Genomic DNA, 20,980 nt, shown 5'->3' on the forward strand with positions numbered 1-20,980 from the left:
AGGAAGGAAATACAAGGATTTAAGTAAATTCAACTTCTGCGTATATGACTTAGCTAATTCCGGTACATGATGATCCCATTTAAGAGCATTATCTATCTGAACACCTAGGCATCTTGCAGAAACAACCTCCCCGACAACATAATCACCCATCTTAATAGCTTGTTTTGGCCCAGTAAATTTTCCGCGTCCACCAAGCAATATACATTCCGTCTTGGTGGGATGTGGAGTGAGACAGTTCTCGCAACACCATGTATATAGCCTTGCTAGTACTTCATTCAACTTGGAGGCCACCAGATCATAGGTCGGAGCTGAGACATAGACGGTGGTATCGTCTGCGTACATGTGAAGCTGTGGGTCACCATCTATTCCCTCAGTAATATTGGGCAGATCATTACAGAAGATGGAAAACAGGGTAGGGCCCAGCACCGACCCTTGAGGTACACCAAAAGTAACTGGCATAGCTTGAGATTGACACCCATTAATCGTCGTTACTTGCGTTCTTCCAGAGAGGTAATCTCTTATCCAACACCACAAGTCCCCAGCTACACCAAGACTTTGAAGTTTTCGGAGCAGAATGGAGTGGGGAATTGCGTCAAACGCCTTACGAAAGTCTACAAAAACCACGCCTACAACATGTTTCTTGTCGATCGCTTGTCTCCAGTCATCCGTTATTTTCACTAACAACAACTCGGTGGAATGACCTTTTTTATACGCCCACTGGTGAGGGTTCCCAAGTCCTTGTTCAGTGACATGCGTGGTAATAGTTGACGCCACCATAGACTCCATCAGTTTTCCTGGTACACTTAATAGCGAGATAGGCCTGTAATTTTGCTTAACGGTTTCATCGTCACTTTTGTAGAGAGCTGAGATGTTTGCAGCCTTCCAAGTAGCCGGTACACTGTTGCAGGTGGCGCTTATTTGAAAAACAGACAATAAAGATGGAATAATTGAGTCACCGGCAAACTTTAAAAGTTTTGGAGCAACTCTGTCGTGCCCAGAGGCTTTATCGGCTCTCAACTTAGCCATCGAACTAACAATAACCTCCTGTGATAAATTTATGTTCATAACACAAGGCGCGACGGTAGATACATGAACGTTACTTTGTGTCGAGTTGGTATTCGGCAATTCGTTGGCCAGTTTTTCGCCTATAGTTGAGAAATGTTCATTAAGTATGTTCGCTTTGTCCAGATCGGAGGTGACAACTTTTCCATCCGCATTCCTGATCCCTAATATCGGGGTAATCGATTTGCCGTTTGTCGCATTTTTTACCAGTCTCCAGTAGGATTTACAATCCTTCACTTCATTGAACAGTTCCAAATAGTATCTGCTCTTAGAAAGCCTCACTTCCCGTGTCACTCTATTCCGCAACTCCGAATACTCAGCCCACAGGTCTGGATCACCCAGACGTTGTGCCATTTTAAGCATTTTGAAACGTTTATTCATCAAGTGCCGTATTTGCGGTGTTATCCAAGGTACCGAGACGCTCCTAATTTTAACTTCCCTGTAAGGCGCATGCACCTGACAGATATCTTTGAATATGCGTAACCACGCCCAATAGCAATCGTCTGGATCGTTAAACACTGAACATACTGACCACGGGGCACTCTCGATATCCTTCACAAAAGTAGCTTGATCAAATCTTTTGAAGGTGCGGGCCCTGACTATCTTTGGAGGCGGCCTTTTTATTTTGGACCATATTGTAGCAAGAACCAGCTTATGATCTGAGATTCCCAACTCAGTTGTTTTAATAGTTCCTTTGATAATCTCCGGCTTGCTGGTATTAACCAAGTCAATCAGTGTTTTTGTCTCACTTGTAACTCTTGTTGGCTGGCTCCTATCGTTCATTACGCTATAGCTGAATTGCTGGAGTATATCTTGTAATCTTCTACCGGCGTATGATGTAACACCCTTGTAGCTACGAAAATAGTCCGAGTTAAAATCACCGACAAGCACCACATTCCTGTGCCTAAGCCACATTTTCTCCAGACAATCACAAAATCGTTCGTAGAACTGGAAGTCAGAAGGAGGTCGATAACAATTTCCTAATATCAACGCAGACGAATTATGCATAATTTTGATCCAGATTAATTCAACATCAGGGGGCTCTAGGGATTTGAGCCTTGAATAACAAATATGGCTCGCAATGTAAATCAAGCAGCCACCTCCATCCTGTCCCGTATTTCTGTCCCTTCTAACAATCTTATAGTTATCCACATGTAGTTGCTTGTTCGATATTCTCGCGTCTAGAAATGTTTCGGTAATTGCTAAAATGTCGAAACGACACACTTTAAGTAATAGCTTGATTTCATCCATCTTATTCCTCAAGCTTCGAACATTCAATTGTGCTATACTGAAATTATTTGAGCCACGGTTGATTTCACTCGCAAAGTTGAGTAAATAATCTTCACCTTCCGTAGATATGCCTCGCCATCCAGGATTTAGCTCTACATCACCAGAAAGTAAAAGTATCTGTGTAGTAGCCACAGAGTTTGCATAGTACAAAACTCTGCATGAACTCCAGGAACCCTTGCGTTTACAAAAACCGCCAGAAGTCGCGGGCTTGAAGTTGTTGTCGCCGGCAGGAGTCCGAAGACAAATAACGCCCTCAATTGCAGTACTTAGTGTTTCTGGTACAATCAAGGTAGTGTACTGATGAAGAGGATACTTAGCTGCATTATGGATGACATTTAGATGTGTTAAAACCAAGCCTAAAAGTAGAAAACCTCTTTGAACCTTGGAGCTACAGCAAAACGTGACCGCCATTATGCTCTCATTATGAGTGTGTCTGTATCAATCCTTAAACACTCAGTGCTTCAAGATTTGCCTTAGGGTTAGGGTTTTCGTAATATTTTTTTGAGGACTATGTGAAATAGTTTGTGATGTGTTTTTCACTATTTCCTGATGCAATTCTGTTAGTTTTTTGTGGGTAAAATTCAAGATTGCATTCAGTTTCAACAATTAATTTGCCTGCCTAGCTGTGATGTCTAAGTTCAAATTTGAATAAGGTTAAAATAATAATTTGTTAGCACTGAATTTGTTTCCCACATCTGCAGGGATAGGCCCCTGTATTTTCACCTTCAAACCTGAGCTGCCATCAGATGTTGATGTGAAAGCTTCCTTTGGTAATTTAGAACCAATTATGCTGGAGAAGACAAGTCTTGGCTACATTTGTAAAATTCCAGGTTTGTAAAATCATTAAACAGTATACCAACCAGGAAAATGTTTTGGAGTTAACCCCTTTATAAAAAAGATCTAACAGAGACAACATTGATATTGGGTGTTCATTGACTTATAATTTCAGTTATCTTTTTTAACTACTGGTATTTTTATTTTCAATTTTTTTTACTTTAGGGTAAAAATCCTACAAGCATTGTTTACTTAAAGCAATGTTGAGTAGATGAAAGTAATTGCTTACTATTACTGGCTTTCTTAAAATTGTGACGTTAATTCTCCAGTTGCTTGTGGCAACTGAAGTTAAAAAATAGCATTCAACACCCATACCTAGAGACATCCTAAGCACAAACTACAAAATCGAGTTGCAAAAGCTCTGTTATATGAAAAAGCTCCCAATGAAAGGCAAGTTTGTTGTAAGTTTTCTCTTCCTTCAAATCATCATTAGCAGCAGTAAAATAAATTAAGTTGTTATTTAAATGAGACATGCAAACATATGGGATTCTGCTATGAAAGGCTGTCTTTCAAAACTACTAGTTGTGGTAATTTCTCTTTGTGGTAGTAAATGCAATTACATACCTTATCATCCATGAGATTTTTTTACAAAGACATATATCACTGTTTTATGGAGGTATTTAAATGTCTTTATCACCATTTTATCCGTAGCTTCACCTAAAATGACACCTGAAGTCATTCCAGTCCAGCTCATTTCAATGACCACTGGTGAAATTCTGGCAGACACTTCTTTAGAGTACTATGGAGTACTGTATGTGCGAAAAAATTTTGGTGGAAAGCCTGGAGCCTGCAGTAGTGGAAGAAGGGAAGATGGAAGCAGTGATGATGGAGCCAGCGGAGGTGGGGCTAGTGGAGGTAGAAGTAGTGGAGGTGGAAGTAGTGGAGAAGGGGCCAGTGGTAGTGGAGTCAGTGGAGATGGGACTGGTGGAACTGGAGCAGGTGGATGTGGAGGAAAGGGATGTGGAACCTATGGAGGTGGAGCTACTGGATGTCAATACAGAATTGGTGAAACACAAACTTTTAAAACTATTAGTTTATTTATTGGAATTGAAATCAAATTCCCACTTACTGGTATTGATTAGTAACAATAACCAACAAACATTAAGGAATCTCAAAAAAAGCATAAAGGGGTAAGTTTCTAAATAAACTGTGGTGCTGTGTCAGTGGGAGAGTATAACAAGGTAATTTGACCCCTTGCTAAGTTTAAGTTCTCTACGTACAGTGTAGCACTCAGACTATGACAAATGAAAATGGCTCTGCTGGCTTTTTTTTTTAGGTAATTTGGTATTATCAACAAAGTTTGTAAGTTAAAAAAATTGGCCTTTGTAAAGAGTTTCATAGCTGATGTTTTGAGGATTAGCCCTTTGTCAGACCAAATGACAAAGGGCTAATGCTCAAGATGCCAGTTTTTTTAAAGCTCCTAACAGTGGCCAACTTACATTATCAACAGAGTCGATAATGTAAATTGGTCACCATTAGGAGAGAGTTGATAATACCTAATTACCAAAAAAATATAAACTGCAGAGCCAATTTTTGACTTTTCATTTGTCATAGTCTAAGTACTACAAAGAGAACTTAAATTAAGTAAGGGGTCAAGGGAAGTGGGAGAGAGAGGTAGTTGTTGACTTTCTGAAATCATTGAAGGTGAGTATCTGCCCAAGTGAAGTTTACAGGTGTGAGTTAAATTTATTTTTGATGTGATGTAATATTTTCCTGTTTTGTGATTTTTTATCTCCCATTATGATAAGTGATATCAGACAAAGATAGAAAAAAATTAATTTAGGCTAAGAATAAATTTGAATCACATTTTTCCTTGCTAGGATTTTAAAAAGAAAACACATCATTGTGATTTTTTATCTCCCATTATGATAAGTGATATCAGACAAAGATAGAAAAAAATTAATTTAGGCTAAGAATAAATTTGAATCACAACATTTTTCCTTGCTAGGATTTTAAAAAGAAAACACATCATTTTGGTTTTTTCATAGTATCATCTCATTTTTGAAAAGCAGGCTGCACCTATTCTCATGTTTCATTTTGATTCTGATTCAGATGCTTCTCAACTGGGCTCAGATGTGGTGTCAAAGTTGTGTGATCTTATGCAAAAGTGCAGTGTGGGTATCCAGAGGCAGGAACCATCTGCCACACAAAATAAAGGTAATTACATCAAAGAGCCAAAGTGAAGCAAGTATAAAGTTGGCATTATAGTTTGATTGAACCTAGCTTAAATGGAATTTAATCGTTTTTTTTAGGTTATAAGGAAGCTAGATTTGTTTGGGAAATGACTTTGAAAATAATCTTGCCATTGTGATTTGTAATGGTCATGTATTGGATTGACTGGAGTCCAGTTCAGTCAGTGTAATCATATGGGTGATCGAGAAAACCAAATGACTGAATATCATATGACAGGTTACAGTCAGAATTGAACACTTTTCAGCCCATGGTCCATAAATCAAAGGTACAATGAAATGAGAGAAACGTTGGTTAAAGACATACTCAGAAAATAGTCCCCTGAGAGGAAATGAGGTCACTGGTAATGAACAGTAAACCAAGAGTTAAATGCTAACCATGTGATTGTTAAAATGTTGTTTGTGCCATATTTTACCTATCAAAATAAGACAAAATCATGGCTTTCAGTTATCTGATTGGAAGAGAGGAAATGTTTCTCCAATTTTTAAAAAAGGCAAGAAAGATATCGTAGACAATTATCGTCCTGTGTCTCTACTGCCAGTTATTTCTAAAGTCCAAGAATGTTGCATGGTTTTGCGTCTCGTTCCACACGTGAAGGAGTTACTATATCCATTCCTACATAGTTTTCAAAAGGGAAGGTCTTATGTCGTGCAACTCTTAGAAGCTTTTTATGATATCAGTGGTGCACTGGACCGTGGGATTGAAACTGATATTATCTATCTTGACTTTGCCAAGGCTTTTGACTCTGTATGTCCTGCTAAGCTGGTATCCAAGTTATCAACCTTTGGAATCAAAACCCTTTACTAACTCGGTTTCACTCGTATCTAATTGGGAGGAGTCAGACAGTGGTGATAAATGGAATGTCTTCTAGATGGAACGATGTAGGGTCAGGTGTCCCACAAGGGTCACAATTGGGACTCATACTGTTCTTACTATTTGTTAATGACATGCCTAATGTTGTTACCAGTGCAACACTGGCTATGTTTGAATGTGACTCTAAATGTTACAAGGTTACTAACCATCATTCTGATTACTTGCATCTGCAGCAGGATTTAGACACGCTTTCAAATTGGTCTTTGCAAAATGAGTTGTTTTTTCAGCCTACTAAGTGCAGCAATTTGAGAATTTCTAGGAAGCACCTTAGTCCTCCTCGCAGCTATATTTTAAATGGTATTAATTTTGGAGGTTGTCACAGCTGAAAAAGATCTAGGTATTATGATTGCAAATGACACCTTTGGAAAGATCACTTAGTCATGATTGCCCCCGCAGGGTTTTTGGCCCCAGAGGGCCAAAAACCCGAGGAGGCACCTTAGGACTCCCCGCGTAATACAGAGGAAGACTGGAGAAGAGAGAATGTGGGTATTTTCGGTAGATCATAACCAGAAAAAATCTCGATTTGATCGCTTGCACGGCCGCAAGGTATCAACGTTTTTCCCGCAAATGGTCATGGGCGGCCAGCAAAAAGACACGCGCGCGAGGACTTTTAGGATCGGCGTCTTTGACACGAGATTAGTCCTTGTCGAGATTTCGAGTTAAGCGTCCCTGAAAAGCGTCGAGAAGCGTTTCCAAGTGTAACGGTAAGTGTGTATAGCATCTTTCTAACAATTAAAGGTAGTTTTGAGTTTAAAAGGTGATCAAAATCCGTCAAAAGAGAAACAGTTGTGTGAAGTCTCGATCGAAGGCGGCGGAGGGTCCACAGCTCAGTCAGCTAACGTGAGAACTTAAGGCAAAGAACTTGCAGCATAATTAAAGTATAACCAGATATCAAATACATGAAAAAGTTGAGCTTCTAACTCGTTTGCTTTGATGTTGGATTATTCTCTGAGTTTTAGAGTTTCTTCGGTCAAAGTCCACGCGACCATCAAAGTGTGAAAATCGGGTGAAAAGCGTGGAGAGTGCTGTTTTGTGCTTAAAAGTTGTCTTGACTCATTTGTGTTATACAGAAGTTAATTCAGAAATAATTTCACCGATGCTCAGAAGACGGTGTAAGTTTAGCATTTTGACCGAAAGACTCGGTTAACTCCGATTTGTCAGCCGCAAATCAAGCTTATTGCACAAAGCCGAAAGACTCGACAATTTCTGGATTTGTCAGAGGCAAGTCTGTTATTGGGCGCGAAGGACTCGCAGCACCATTGAAAGTAAACAGTAGTCAAAGAAAGGAAATTACTGGTTGTAACTAGGGATTTGACTTTTGATTATTTTCAGAGTGATACTTACTACAATCGACGTGTTCAAGAGGTATGAAAACGCTGTTGGATCATTACGTGGGTGAGTGTTACATGTTTCCTCAGTTGGAACAAGGAAACGTTCAGTCATGTGGAAACGAAAAAGCCACTTTATGAATTCAGTTTTAAGTACCCCAGGAACTTATTCTTGTGCGTTGGATAGTTTCCTTGAGATATCATCCCATCTATTTTTACTCTATTTGTCAATACTAACTGCGCGAAATGAATTCACAGAACTCCTTTTCAATACATGTGCAAGATACATTGAGTCACAAGAAAATGACAGATTGTTGAGAGAACTAAGGGAACCGCTTTGGGTATATTTACAACACCATTGCCCCTCGTTTTTGTCAAGAGATTGTAATGCGTGCTTCAGTCAGATTTTCGAGGAACGAACCTTTGGTGATCTTTCTTCAGAGGAAATGAATATATTTTCATCTCAGAGAATCTTTGAGTCATTTTGTAAGACCTGCCATGACACTGTAGCTCTCAAAAGCTCTATTTTGGTTAACTATGTGACAAGATCAGCATTACAAAAATGTCAATTGGATCACAATTCTTGGCCACATTTTATCTCTGCTATTCAAACTGAACCAGGAAAGTTGAATTGTCCTAATTGTGAAATCCCTACAGATGACCCAGTTTTAACCTATAGTTCACAGGCAAAATTTATCTTTATTGAATTCTCTCCAGAACTTATGGATTTGATAAATTTGTGTGAAAATATGCATGTAGGCTCATGTGAATATAAGTTAAAGGGGATGGTGCGTTGTTATAATGGACATTTTACCTGTGCAGTTCTTACTCAAGGGAACTGGACCTACATTGATGATCTTTGTGTAGGTGTTAAAGAATTTTGTAGTTTAGCCACCCTGAAAAGAAACTTTGCTAAAGGATGGTTCTTTGTAATTTATGAAAGCATGAGCATGTTTAACATAGAAGCAGATCCTATGGCATACAGTAGTTCAATGAATAGTAACAACATGACAGAGGAAGTTCAGTTGGGTGATTGTGAAATAAACCCATTAATCTCAAAGAGGGGACATTTTATGAATTCTATTCTAAGTGTCCCTAATGTGTATTCCTGCGCAGTGGACACTTTTTTAGAAGTCTCATCCCATCTATTTTTACCCTATTTGTCTACACTGACTGTGCGAAATGAATTCACAGAACTCCTTTTCAACACATGTAAAAGATACATTGAGTCACAAGGAAATGATAGAATGTTGATAGAAATAAGGAAACCAATTTGGGTATATTTACAGCAACATTGCCCGTCATTTTTGGCAAGGGATTCTAATGCATGCTTGAGTCAGATTTTCGAGGAACGAACCTTTGGTGATCTTTCTTCAGAGGAAATGAATATATTTTCATCTCAGAGAATCTTTGAGTCATTTTGTAAGACCTGCCATGACACTGTAGCTCTCAAAAGCTCTATTTTGGTTAACTATGTGACAAGATCAGAGTTACAAAAATGTCAATTGGATCACAATTCTTGGCCACATTTTATCTCTGCTATTCAAACTGAACCAGGAAAGTTGAATTGTCCTAATTGTGAAACCCCTACAGATGACCCAGTTTTAACCTATAGTTCACAGGCAAAATTTGTCTTTATTGAATTCTCTCCGGAACTGTGGCCCTGGCCAATTGTTTTTAACCACAACATATTTCATTTTTTTTCTCAAGATATTTATTGAACTCCAAAAACTTCCTTTGGCTTTCACTGTTTCATCTTGGGCCAGGCAAAAAAACAGGCCGTAACTTCACATACATGAATTTGCTAATATGCAACATATGATGCAATGATTGCATAATAATTATAAAAGGAGATTCAAAATTTACTAGCTGCCTTCAATCAATCCAAACAAAGAATTATTTTGAGCAAATAATATACCTGATGTTAAGCAAAGTTTACACAGAAAATGTTTCTAGCATTTTCATAAATAAGTTAACAAAATATAAAATAAACATTTTTTTTTCAGGCTTTACTGGATATATACAAAGAGTAGACCGAAATCGAAAAAGCCAGCAAGGATTTACATATTACTTCGACGTCATTCTGCAGACAGCAGTAGACCAAACGCAGATGATAAGAATAATGATAAGTTCTATGGATGACACCACGAAAAGCCAGCTTTTCAAAGACAAACAAAAAGCACAACAGCCCATCACCATAACCAACCTTAGGGTTGTTCAGAGTGGCATGGTGTTTATGCACCAGAACAGCATTGTTAAGGATGTCTCCACAATGGCCATTCCATTTAAATATGTACCACCACCAGCACCACCCATTACATCTGTAGCAGATGTTTTAAAAACTAAGAGGCAAGGGGATATGGTCACAGTCTCAGGCTTAATTCGATGGGGCAGTGAAGCTTCAACACCACAAAACTCTAAACGACCAGTAAGAGATGGTAAATTAGTAGACTCAACAGGAACTATAGATATTTCGATTTGGTCACACCACATTTCTCTGATCAAGGAAGGGGATTTCTTTGAGATCTCCAACTGCACTGTAAAGTACTACTATGGGTTGAAAATCAGTACCACTACAGAAACCATTATAAAGCCAGCCGAGAAGCAAAATATTACCAACGTAAATACAGATGCAACTGCTATCAAGCCTCAAATCTGCTGCCCAGAAATACAAAATGTCATCATTGACATCAATGCAATGTGCAACACCAAAGGATGTAAGAGCAAAATCACAGGAAACACAGAATCTAAAGTTATGGTTCGTTGCACAGCCTGCAACAGAGCAATGCTCGTTAAAAACTGTTACGTTGACATGAGCACAACCTTTCAACTGGAAAAGGAAGAGAAGTAATTCAACGTTGTGGCAAACCATGCCACACTCAGCGTCTACCTAAACGAGGACATTTTCCAATACCGAAACAACATAGATGAACTAACAGAAAAACTTCTGTTGCTGGAAAATGTTGACTTCACATTGTCAAAAAACGGTAAATTTATTACCGAGATAGTAAATCACCAACTGCAGCCACCAACGCCAGAAAAATCAAAAAATGAGTAATAAAAGCAAACATTGTTTCATGTTGGTGACCATCAAATTTGGACACTGTACCATCTTGACATTTTGGATAACTCCAAAAGTTCAAACAAAAATACTTTATTTTTAATTATTTTTTATATCAATGTTGTTCCCGTTTGAAATTTTATTCATACAACTTTACTTAATATCAAAGTTAAAAACATAATCGTCACTTAAAGTAGATTTTGAAAAATATGTTGTATATATAGTTTCATTCAAATTTCATACTTTTCTCTTTTTTCCAGTTTTTATAAGCCAATTATATTGTACATACATGTAGTTCCATTATTTTTTTTCCATTTTGATACCACATCACAATAGTTATATTATATTAATCAATCAAAAAAGATCAATTATTATAAAAATATATTGTCGGTTCCAGTTATAATTCATCCACTTATCGTTTTTACAGTTTATAATAATAGAACGTTCTATTCAACAGACCCATTTTTCAATGCCTTTCAAATAAATTCTATCTAAAATTGCCCTCTTAAGGTAAAATGTTGTGTCTAATAACTAGTCTATTATGTGCAAAATGTCAGGTTTAAATATAATAATAAACTGTTCTCCAATGCCACCCATAACATTCCAATGTTAAAACTGACCCAAGTCCCTACATTCTGCTTCTTCTTGATCGTGAAGAACAAACAAATCCAAAGTTAAACCACACAGCAAAAGAAAAAAACATTCCAAGCACTTCCCAAAGCTACATTTTGTACACTTTTAGTATTTTGAGATCCAAAATTACTAAAACCAAAGTACTGAGCCGCAATTCCGTAACAACATAACAGAACAATTACGCAACTGTAAACAACAACCCCAACTAAAAAAAACAAACAAACAAAAGAAAATGGTACTGTAGGGCGGGGGCAGCTCTAGTGAGAACTATAACTAGTTGTAGCTAAAGCTAATAGGATGCTTGGCTTTCTCAAAAGGGACTGCACTGGTATTTTTGGTAGTACGGTGCTTTTGCCTCTTTACTGCTCTTTAGTGCACTCTCATTTTTGTTCTAGTTCTCAGTTATGGGCCCTTCAGTCAAGTAACAGCAATTTAATCCTTGTTGAAAACATACAAAGGAGAGCTACTCCTTTTATCTTAAGGAATAGTAACCTATGTTATAAGGCTCGTTGTTAATCAATGTAACGTCTTCTCAGTCGTTCAGTCGTATTGCGTGACATATCCCGTCGTACCTTAGCTCATATACAGGACCTTGGTTAGCTCGTGCTTGAAAGAAGAACGTGATAACATTGCTAGTGTTTTGTAGCTTCAACCGAAGCCCTTTCGTTTTCGCTATGGTTCATCATCAGTCTTTGACAGCCGTCTTTGGAACCGTTCTTTCAGCCATTTCTGGATTCGTTACCTTGTTATACAGACTGTAATTCCTCACAAACCATGGATGTCCGATTAAATAAATGCTGTTTGGTTTGTCGGACTGATGAGTCATAGTTCTGCATTCTCGTGTCCCCTTTCACACAGAAAGACGGCCGCTACAATCAAGCTTCAGTTATTACCGCTAAGTTACTGGTTAGAATATCTTGACTTAGTTTTCTTTTTTAAGCGCCTTCATGGGCTTATAGATTTCACTCGTTAATTAAGTTACTATTTTTCTTTACTAAAGGGCAACACGCGCCGTGCTTCATCAGGGCTGCATTTAAAGTTAAATGCCTGTTGTACGTCTTCCTTTCGAGACTTTTACTTCAACAGAATAACTTTGATGTGGAACAGTTTACCTAAAAATATCAAGGATTCAGACACTATAAGCTCTTTTAAAAGTAAACTCAAGTCGTTTTATTTTACTAGACTTTTGAATGCTTTTGATGGTGACAATTTTCATTCTTTTAAATTAATTTGTCCTAAGTGTCGCCGTGTAAATACTTCTTCTGTCTGTACTTGTTAAGTTAAGTTAAGTCAACTTGTTAATTTGTGTACTTTAGAATGTTCTGTGTGATTTAAATTATTTGAATTGTAGTTTAGTCGGATCAGGGAAGGGATCTTTTTTTGGGATATTTCTTTCCGGGATATTTTTTACGGGGCTGGGTGTTATAGAGACGAAAAGGATAGTGCGTTACTATTTCGTAACATTGCGTGACTTCCGGTTGAGTTAATAATATTAAATGTAATATAAGATGATTTTGTAACATAATAAAGAAGCACACTGAAAAATCAAGTTTGCGTACGTGTGAAATCGAACATCGATCCCGAAATGTTTACAGGAAATCGCGAGTTATCGATCATTGGAATTATCGGAAACAACATTTTGGTCCTTCGAGCTGGATTTAAGTTAGTTTATCAGAGTCGGAGTGGATATTAATCGAACAAAATCGGACATCCTTGAATTTGGGGGTGGGGCGCACAGCCATCAAAGCCCACGATGGAAGCCATTAAATCGTTGAAGGAATCGAAAAGAACACTGAAATCGGCGATAACAAAGGCACTAAATGACTTGGCGGTACACTTGGCCGTTCAAGAACCGGATTGTGCTCAAATCTCCGCAAGTTTAGAGCACATCGAAGCGAAGAAAGAAGAAGCGCTGGCGATCATGCGGGATCTGGAGATAGAGTATGAAAAGCTAAAGAAAACTGCAGACGCAGAGAAGACGAGCGATGAAGCAGATGCTTTGGTCGACCGAGTGGATAACAATACCAACACTATACTGCACGTTCCTATTTAGCGGCTCAAGCAAAAATATTCTCGTCTAAACAGAAGGAATCCTCGGAAATCGAAGGACACAAACGCTCAGCAAGGGGCGAGCAATCCAAACAAACAATTGGAACGCATCAGGATACCAATATTTTCGGAAAACAAAATGGAATTTCCACAGTGGTTCGCCGCCTTTTCCACTTGCGTCGACAAAACGTCACTTGCACCACAGTTTAAGATGCTGAGGTTAGAAGGTTGTTTACGTGGAGAAGCCGCCGAGACGATTAAAGGCCTGGGTTATTCGCAAACTGCTTACGACACCGCATTGTCAAGATTGCAGCGAAAATACGGCAGGGATCGGCGTAAAGTTCAAGCGCAAATCGAAGAATTAAGAAAGATGAGGCCAGTTAACGAAGGTGATCCAAAGTCGATGGATAAATTTGCTGATGCCCTTGAAAGAACCATCGTTGTTTTGAAAGATAACAGTCTTCACGCGGACTTAGGGGGCGGAACCCTATATGGAATCGTGGTCGAAAAACTGCCTGAGAATTTGCTTAAAGAGTATTATCATTGGGTCAAGGAACAAGGAAAGAACGAAACAATGGTAACTCTAAACGAATGGGTGGCTGTGGAAGCGGATTTGCAAACTCAAGCGTCGGAGGTGAAACATGGCTTTACTCGGAAATATGAAGACAGCAAGTGGTCGCGGCGAGACGGGAGAAACAACAAATCATACGGCGCGAGTCTACAAGATGGCAAGAAGATCAGTAACGAAATCGAGAGAAAAGGAAAATTGTGCAGAGCTTGTGGAGAAACGCACCATCTCGAGAAATGCAAAGTGTTTACTGGATGGTCCTTTGAAAAGAAATGGGAGGCAGCGAAACGATTTGGAGTGTGCTTTCGTTGTCTGGATTACGACCATTTAGGACACCAGTGCCCAAAAAGTAAAGCCTGCGATGTCGCTGGATGCAAGAAAACACATCACCCTCTGTTGCACGAATCACAACCCCGACAAGAAACAAAGGTACCCAGCACGGAGGGGGATACACAAACAACGACTCTAAACACCATCGAAAGACACGAAGAGAGGATTATTGCACTTCGTACAGTCCCTGCGATTCTCAAACACGGAAAGAGGCGATTATTAGTGAACTGTTTTCTTGACGAGGGCAGCGACACCACCTACGTAAATGAAGATGTGATCGAGACGTTAGGAATTAGTACAGAGAAAGTAGAAATCACCATCAATGTAGCAAACGATCAGAAGGTACGACTTATGGCTGCTACTCTTGAAATTGGCCTAGAAAGCGTTGATGGAAAAGTCGATACAACGATCGTGGTGAAAACCAGTGACAAGATTTGTGGAGGAATGAAACCTACCGACTGGGTAACAATGAAGCAACAGTGGAATCATTTAAAGGACATTCCTTTCCCACACCTCGCAGAGAAAGGAGTTATCGATGTTTTGCTCGGATCGGATTACTATCACCTGATGTTTCCCATGCAGGAAATTCGAGGTCAGGAAGACGAACCAGCCGCTAGACTTTGTCCTTTGGGCTGGACTGCTATCGGAAGAATCGGAAAATCGACACAACCGAGAGGAACAGCATGTGTCAACACTGGCTACTTACATACGTTCCGTACGTGTGCACAGCAATTAACCCCAGACATCGTTACTGCATCGGATGAAGATTTGAACGTCACACTAAAGCGTTTCTGGGACCTCGAAACACTCGGCATCGTCCCACAGAGTCAAGAAGAAAACGAGTTGACACCCCTGGAGAAGATAGCCCAGAAAAAGGTTGAACAGTCGCTGTCATACAACGGTGATCGGGTACGAAGTTTCAGTACCGTGGAAACAAGATCGACCTAACCTGCCAAACAATCGACAGATGGCCGAGAGAAGATTACAGCTTGTTGAAAAGAAACTTCAGAAGGACACGCAACTGGCCAACGCCTACCAGGGTGTAATCGATGCCTACTTGAAGAAAGAATACATCAGAGTTGTACCCACATCGGAACCAAGACCAGAAAGCGAGTGGTTTTTACCGCATTTTCCAATGGTACGCCCAGATCGAGAAACAACCAAGGTTTGCATCGTGTTCGATGCGTCGGCACAGCTGAATGAGAAGAGCCTGAATACAGAAGCGTTGCCAGGTCCAAAGTTACAGAGCAACATATTCGACATCCTGGTACGATTTAGAAAAGAGCTGGAAGTGTTGGTTGGTGATGTCAGTCAGATGTACCATCAGCTGGTTCTTAAACCCGAAGACAGGCCTTTCCATCGGTTCCTGTGGCGAAATCTTGACATACAGAGCCCACCGTAGGTTTACGAGTTCTCCAGATTCGTTTTCGGAGGCTGCTACTGCCCGTTTTGTGCTCAATTCACATGGCAACGCCACGCTGAAATCGACAAGACACAGTACCCTTTGGCCGCAGACGCTGTTAGGAACCACTGCTACATGGACGACCTGATGCCTTCGGTGGCAACAATCGAAATCGCAAAAGAAACAAGAAAACAACTGACGGAACTGGGAAACTTGGCTGGGTTTCACCTGAGAAAATGGATGTCCAATCAAGCAGAAGTTTTAAAGGACATACCAGACGAAGACCGAGCACAAACCATCGACTTAGAAGAAAACAAGTTATCGACAACCAAGACCTTGGGGGTGCTGTGGACCGCAGACCTAGACACATTCTCCTTTAAATATTCGCTGACCCCAGAAACAGAGCTCACCAAGCGAAAAGTACTAAAGAAGACAGCAACCATCTTTGACCCGCTTGGTTTCCTAGCGCCGTACGTTGTTAGAGCCAAGATCCTCATTCAGCAGGCCTGGGTAGAAGCGACCGGTTGGGATGTCCCCCTCCCAGGCCATCATCAGAAGCTATGGAAGTCCTGGTTCGAAGAATCCATCGGTCTACAAGGAATCCGCATTCCAAGATGTTTAAAGGATCGTCATTCTACAGCAGTCAAAGCTTCTCTTCACACGTTCTCGGATGCTTCCGAAGCAGCATATGCCGCAGCTGTTTACATTCGACACGAGTACGAAGACAAATCTATCACAACACGTTTAGTTGGTTCGAAGACCCGGCTTTCTCCATTAAAGGCAATGAGCATCCCACGACTCGAGCTCATGGGGGCAGTAATTGGACTACCGTTGACGAAACAGATTAGTGCTGCTCTGGAGATCCCTTTGTCACCAGCAACGTTCTGGGTTGATAGCATGAACGTTGTCTATTGGATACACGGACAGAGTCGTAACTACAAACCATTCGTTTCCCATCGCGTAGGGGAAATCCACGAACAGTCGGACCCCAACCAATGGCGTTATGTTCCCACAAAACAGAATCCAGCGGACTTCAGAACCAGGGGACTAACAGTTTCAGAATTAGCAGACAGCGAGATGTGGTGGAAAGGTCCGACCTTCTTGGCGTTTCCAGAAAGTGACTGGCCTAAATCAAAAGCAGCGAATCCAAAAGAGGAAGCCTTGACAGAAGTGAGAGCTGAAAGAAGACCAGATCTAAAGAACCAGCTTTCCAGACAAGAGGAAGAGAACGACACTCAAAATTCAGAACAGGAACATTCAACCTTCGTTATTCTCGAAAAGGAAACTTGGCGTTTAAACCCAGCAAGATTCTCCAAATGGTACCAAGCTTCTTCTCAGGGACAGTTAGAAATCGGATACTCACTGGTTCGGGTGAGGAGTTGGGTCATGCGATTTATCAAGAACTGTAGAGTCCCTGAAGAGCAACGCATCAAGGGAGAATTGACGACAAAGGAACTCTCGGACACCGAACTTGACATCATCAAGGAAGCACAGAGAGAGGTTTTCAACGAAGAAATTATTGCACTAACGGCAAGAAAGGAATTGAGCAAAAGAAGTCATCTGCTCCCCCTTACACCGATGTTGGCTGGAGGCCTATTACGATCAAATACAAGACTTCGGCGATCAGATGACCTGGCGGCTGACACAAAGTTTCCGATTATTCTGCCAAAGAAACATCACGTGACACAGCTGATTGTGAAGTATCATCACGAGATGGAAAGTCACGAGATGGGTGTCAACTATACACTCAATCACCTGCGAGCAAGATACCATGTGATTCACAGTCGACAAGAAGTAAAGGCATGCATTCATAACTGCTTTGAATGTAAGAGGCGTTTTCGACTCCACCCTGCCAAGCAACAAATGGCCCCGTTGCCGCAGTTTCGCTTACAGATGACTAACAGACCATTTACCAATTGTGCAACAGATTATGGTGGCCCTTACTTGACCATGCAAGGACGTGGACGAGCTCGAACCAAACGATACCTGTACCTTTTCGTTTGTTTACAAACCCGCTGCTGCCACCTGGAAATGGCCACATCCCTAGACACAGGTAGTTTCATGAACGCTTCACCAGGATGACTGCTAGAAGAGGATGGCCCAAGATAATGGTTAGCAACAACAGATCAAACTTCGTCGCTGCAGACAGAAAATTGGGAATGTGAAAATTATTGTAGACATCCCGAAAGGTACAAAATTTTAACAAAAACCTTTGTTCACAATTCATGGTTCGTGCAGAGGTCCCTAATAAGTTGTTACACACTCTGGTCCTCCAAAAGTTACTAGTAGAAGGGAGAAGACAATTCGAATGCACAGTAGAAATAAGGATTAATTAAATGCAGTAGGTAATCAAAATTACAAAGTAGAATCAAGTAATTGGTGTGAAATCATGTTGAATTATACGGATGAAAAGGGCGAGTTTTGATTGAAGGTTGAGGTTATAATTGAAGATTGTAGCTGAATTTGTGTGGTCCCAACTAAACAAAATACAGTGGTACATAAACTAAGAAAGTAACCCGGGAAATGTAACACATACCTAACTAGCACTGAGATGATTATGAAGAGAGCTGAGTGAGAGAAATAAACCATATTATATGGTTAACTATCTTTATAGTTATAAATGTAAAATAAAGAAAGACTTAATTTGGTCTAGCTCTTAATGATAGCAGATGAAAATTTGAAAGTAGCAGCAGCAACTAATGGCCATGAAATATGAAATACAACATCTGATACATGTGCTCAAAATAAAGTGATTGAAATGGCAAACCTATTAAGTAATAATCATTAACTAATGAAGGATTAATTGTTAAATAGAAGCCAGAACAAATAACAAATAACAAGCTGAAGCTGAACAGTGGGAAGACTAAAATTATAGTTTTTTCATCCTCCTATCGCCCACGTCCTGCGTTAACAAACCTGGTGATTGCCTCTGACACTGTTGACTGTTCAACTACTGTTAAAAATATTGGAGTTATTTTTAATAACTCTCTATCAATGTTGCCGCACGTTACTGCTGTTTGCAAGTCTTCGTTTTTTCATTTACGCAATATTTTTAAGATTCGCAAGTTTCTTTCTTACGATACATGTAAAACTCTAATTCATGCCTTTGTTACTGTAAGGATCGACTATTGTAACTCACTGCTCTACGGTCAGCCTAAATGTATCTTGAAACGTTTACAGAGTGTCCTAAATAGTGCTGCTAGGCTTATTCACCTTACTAGTAGATATGAGCATCTTACGCCGTTGCTTATTCAACTTCATTGGCTACCAATTGAACAAAGAATAACTTTCAAAATTGCAGTAATTACATTAAAGGCGCTTCATGGTGCTGCACCAGCTATATCATCAGCTATATCACTGATCTCATCAAGCCTTATACACCTGTTAGACTTCTTAGATCCTCCAATCAATTTTTACTTTCTACATCTAAATTTAATCTTAAAACTTATGGTGGCCGGTCTTTTACTATTGCTGCACCTTCTGTTTGGAATGCACTTCCATTCGAACTTAGATCTTGTAATTCCCTTTCTTCTTTTAAATCTAAGCTCAAGACGTGACTTTTTAAAATTGGTTATGATGTTGTATAGAATGATGATGTTTTTATAGGATGACAATGTAGTTTTGTAGTTTTGTAGGTTTAGGATTTTGTTCTTATTTTTATTATGTAAAGCGCTTTTGGACCATTGGGAATTTTTATAGAATGACAATGTAGTTTTGTAGGTTACGGATTTTGTTATTTTTATTATGTAAAGCGCTTTTGGACCATTGGGAATTAGCGCTCTATAAATACTGTATTATTATTTTTATAGAAAAGAGGAGAAAAGTACACAGGAGAAAAGTACACAAACTACACATTTCAAAACTAACACTCACAAGAATACAAACACTATAATATTTTCCCTTGACCAAAAGCTATTAATAAAATGCAAGAAAAAAAAGCAAGAAATATCTCTTCATTCCAAAAAGTCTTAAGATAGACTGTTCAAAAGCAAAAAAAACCAAGGAATTTCCTGGACTTACAAGACCTGGGCAATATATACCCCATTGTTGTTTGCATAAGTTCATGGCCACAGTGTTGTGTTAAAGATTCTGAAAGTTAAATAATTTAAAGACAAAATCTTCTATTTAATGATACCTTAAAAACATATGGACACTTATAAATAAAATTTATCAGTCCAAATAGTCAAATATTGCAGAGCCTCACTTGAAGTCAGGAAGTTCTGTTTCATTTTCCGGCCTTTCCTTACGCTTTTGAGAATTACATTTTTCGTTACTCCAAAACTAATTTGGTCACTTTTAAGCTTAAATCTAAGTTATTCCTGGAACATGTATTTTCCATTTAAGCTGCAAAAGGTCTGCCTTGATTGGGATAGATCGAAACAGGTAAAACTGTACTCCACAAAAAATTCGAAGTACATGCAAGCTACCAGCTTGCACTAGACACATGTATGCCTTTGCATACCTATTTCTTTTATTTACTTGATAGCCAGACAGATTCTCATGCCTAAGAACTGAACAGTCTGAGTGCAACAGCAACAAGGAAACATTAACATATAACATATGTCAATATTAAAAATCATGTCACATTCTTCTGTTGTGACATATTACCCTTGATCGATTGATTATCATTGCCATGGCGGCGGCTGTGTCTTTTAGCCGCTCCAGAAAGCCGAAAGTGAAATGACGAACCAAATGAATAATGACGTTCTGGAGTGTAAGAGACGAGTGCAAGAGCTAGTTGCATCAGATGGCGCGCCTTTGAATCGAAACGGCAGAAAGAAAGGCTACATTGAAGTCATGAAACAGCTTTGGGAAGAGAAGGGATGCGGTCAGAATTTACGTGATTAAGCGTCAAGGCTGTAGAAATATCAAGAGGGTTTGGCCGATGAGGGCTGTGGGAACGGTGCGACAGTGATAAGTATAGATGAGTCTATATCACCAAGTGGAAATAGTGATACGGTATTTGTTGAAGGAAACAGAAATATTGAGAGTGAAATTAATTCTGGCCTTGAGAGAGAAGATGCTAGTCAAGCAACACCAAATTTACATATGTCCACAGTGCAACTCCCGGAGGAGCTGCAGTCTGATCAATTGAAGTGTGAAAGGTTATCTGATGAGGTGATGGGATCACTGCCCGAATGCAATACGCTTCACACGCCATCTTCATTTGTCTGGGGCCAATACGATGAAGGAAGATCAATAATTGTTAATGTGTCGACTATTAAGAACACCTATGAGGAAATATCCAAATGGCATAAAAACACATTTTTAGTCCCTTTCGGAAAAACGGGATAAGAATTCATCGACACATTGAAAGAACTAATTAATAAATGGAACAATGGTTCAGAAATGGAATTCAT

The 20,980-nt window shown here is 39.5% G+C and overlaps 5 protein-coding genes across 5 annotated transcripts; all 5 read left to right on the plus strand.

The window, feature by feature from the left end:
* Nucleotides 1-3,019: 3,019 nt before the first annotated feature.
* LOC149041248 (uncharacterized) lies at nt 3,020-5,503 on the plus strand. Its single transcript, XM_089180142.1, has 3 exons — nt 3,020-3,182; nt 3,838-4,191; nt 5,239-5,503. Exons 1-3 carry the CDS (start codon nt 3,140-3,142, stop codon nt 5,367-5,369), a joined length of 528 nt encoding a protein of 175 aa, XP_089036268.1. The 5' UTR covers nt 3,020-3,139; the 3' UTR covers nt 5,370-5,503.
* A 1,226-nt stretch (nt 5,504-6,729) lies between these two features.
* Nucleotides 6,730-11,230, plus strand: LOC149041249 (uncharacterized). The gene is made up of 3 exons (XM_089180141.1): nt 6,730-6,953; nt 7,582-7,644; nt 9,584-11,230. The coding sequence occupies exons 2-3, from the start codon at nt 7,617-7,619 to the stop codon at nt 10,426-10,428; spliced, it is 873 nt and encodes a 290-aa protein (XP_089036267.1). The 5' UTR covers nt 6,730-6,953; nt 7,582-7,616; the 3' UTR covers nt 10,429-11,230.
* A 2,229-nt stretch (nt 11,231-13,459) lies between these two features.
* Nucleotides 13,460-15,166, plus strand: LOC149041250 (uncharacterized). Its single transcript, XM_089214714.1, has one exon. It carries the CDS (start codon nt 13,460-13,462, stop codon nt 15,164-15,166), a length of 1,707 nt encoding a protein of 568 aa, XP_089070840.1.
* A 19-nt stretch (nt 15,167-15,185) lies between these two features.
* On the plus strand, nt 15,186-15,620 carry LOC149041251 (uncharacterized). Its single transcript, XM_089214715.1, has one exon. It carries the CDS (start codon nt 15,186-15,188, stop codon nt 15,618-15,620), a length of 435 nt encoding a protein of 144 aa, XP_089070841.1.
* Nucleotides 15,621-15,746: 126 nt separating this feature from the next.
* LOC149041252 (uncharacterized) lies at nt 15,747-17,789 on the plus strand. The gene has a single exon (XM_089180137.1). The coding sequence runs from the start codon at nt 15,756-15,758 to the stop codon at nt 17,700-17,702; it is 1,947 nt and encodes a 648-aa protein (XP_089036263.1). The 5' UTR covers nt 15,747-15,755; the 3' UTR covers nt 17,703-17,789.
* Nucleotides 17,790-20,980: the final 3,191 nt, after the last annotated feature.

This window comes from Pocillopora damicornis, chromosome 8, assembly GCF_964200805.1.
Source record: "Pocillopora damicornis chromosome 8, jaPocDami1.2, whole genome shotgun sequence".
Classification (NCBI taxonomy): domain Eukaryota; kingdom Metazoa; phylum Cnidaria; class Anthozoa; order Scleractinia; family Pocilloporidae; genus Pocillopora; species Pocillopora damicornis.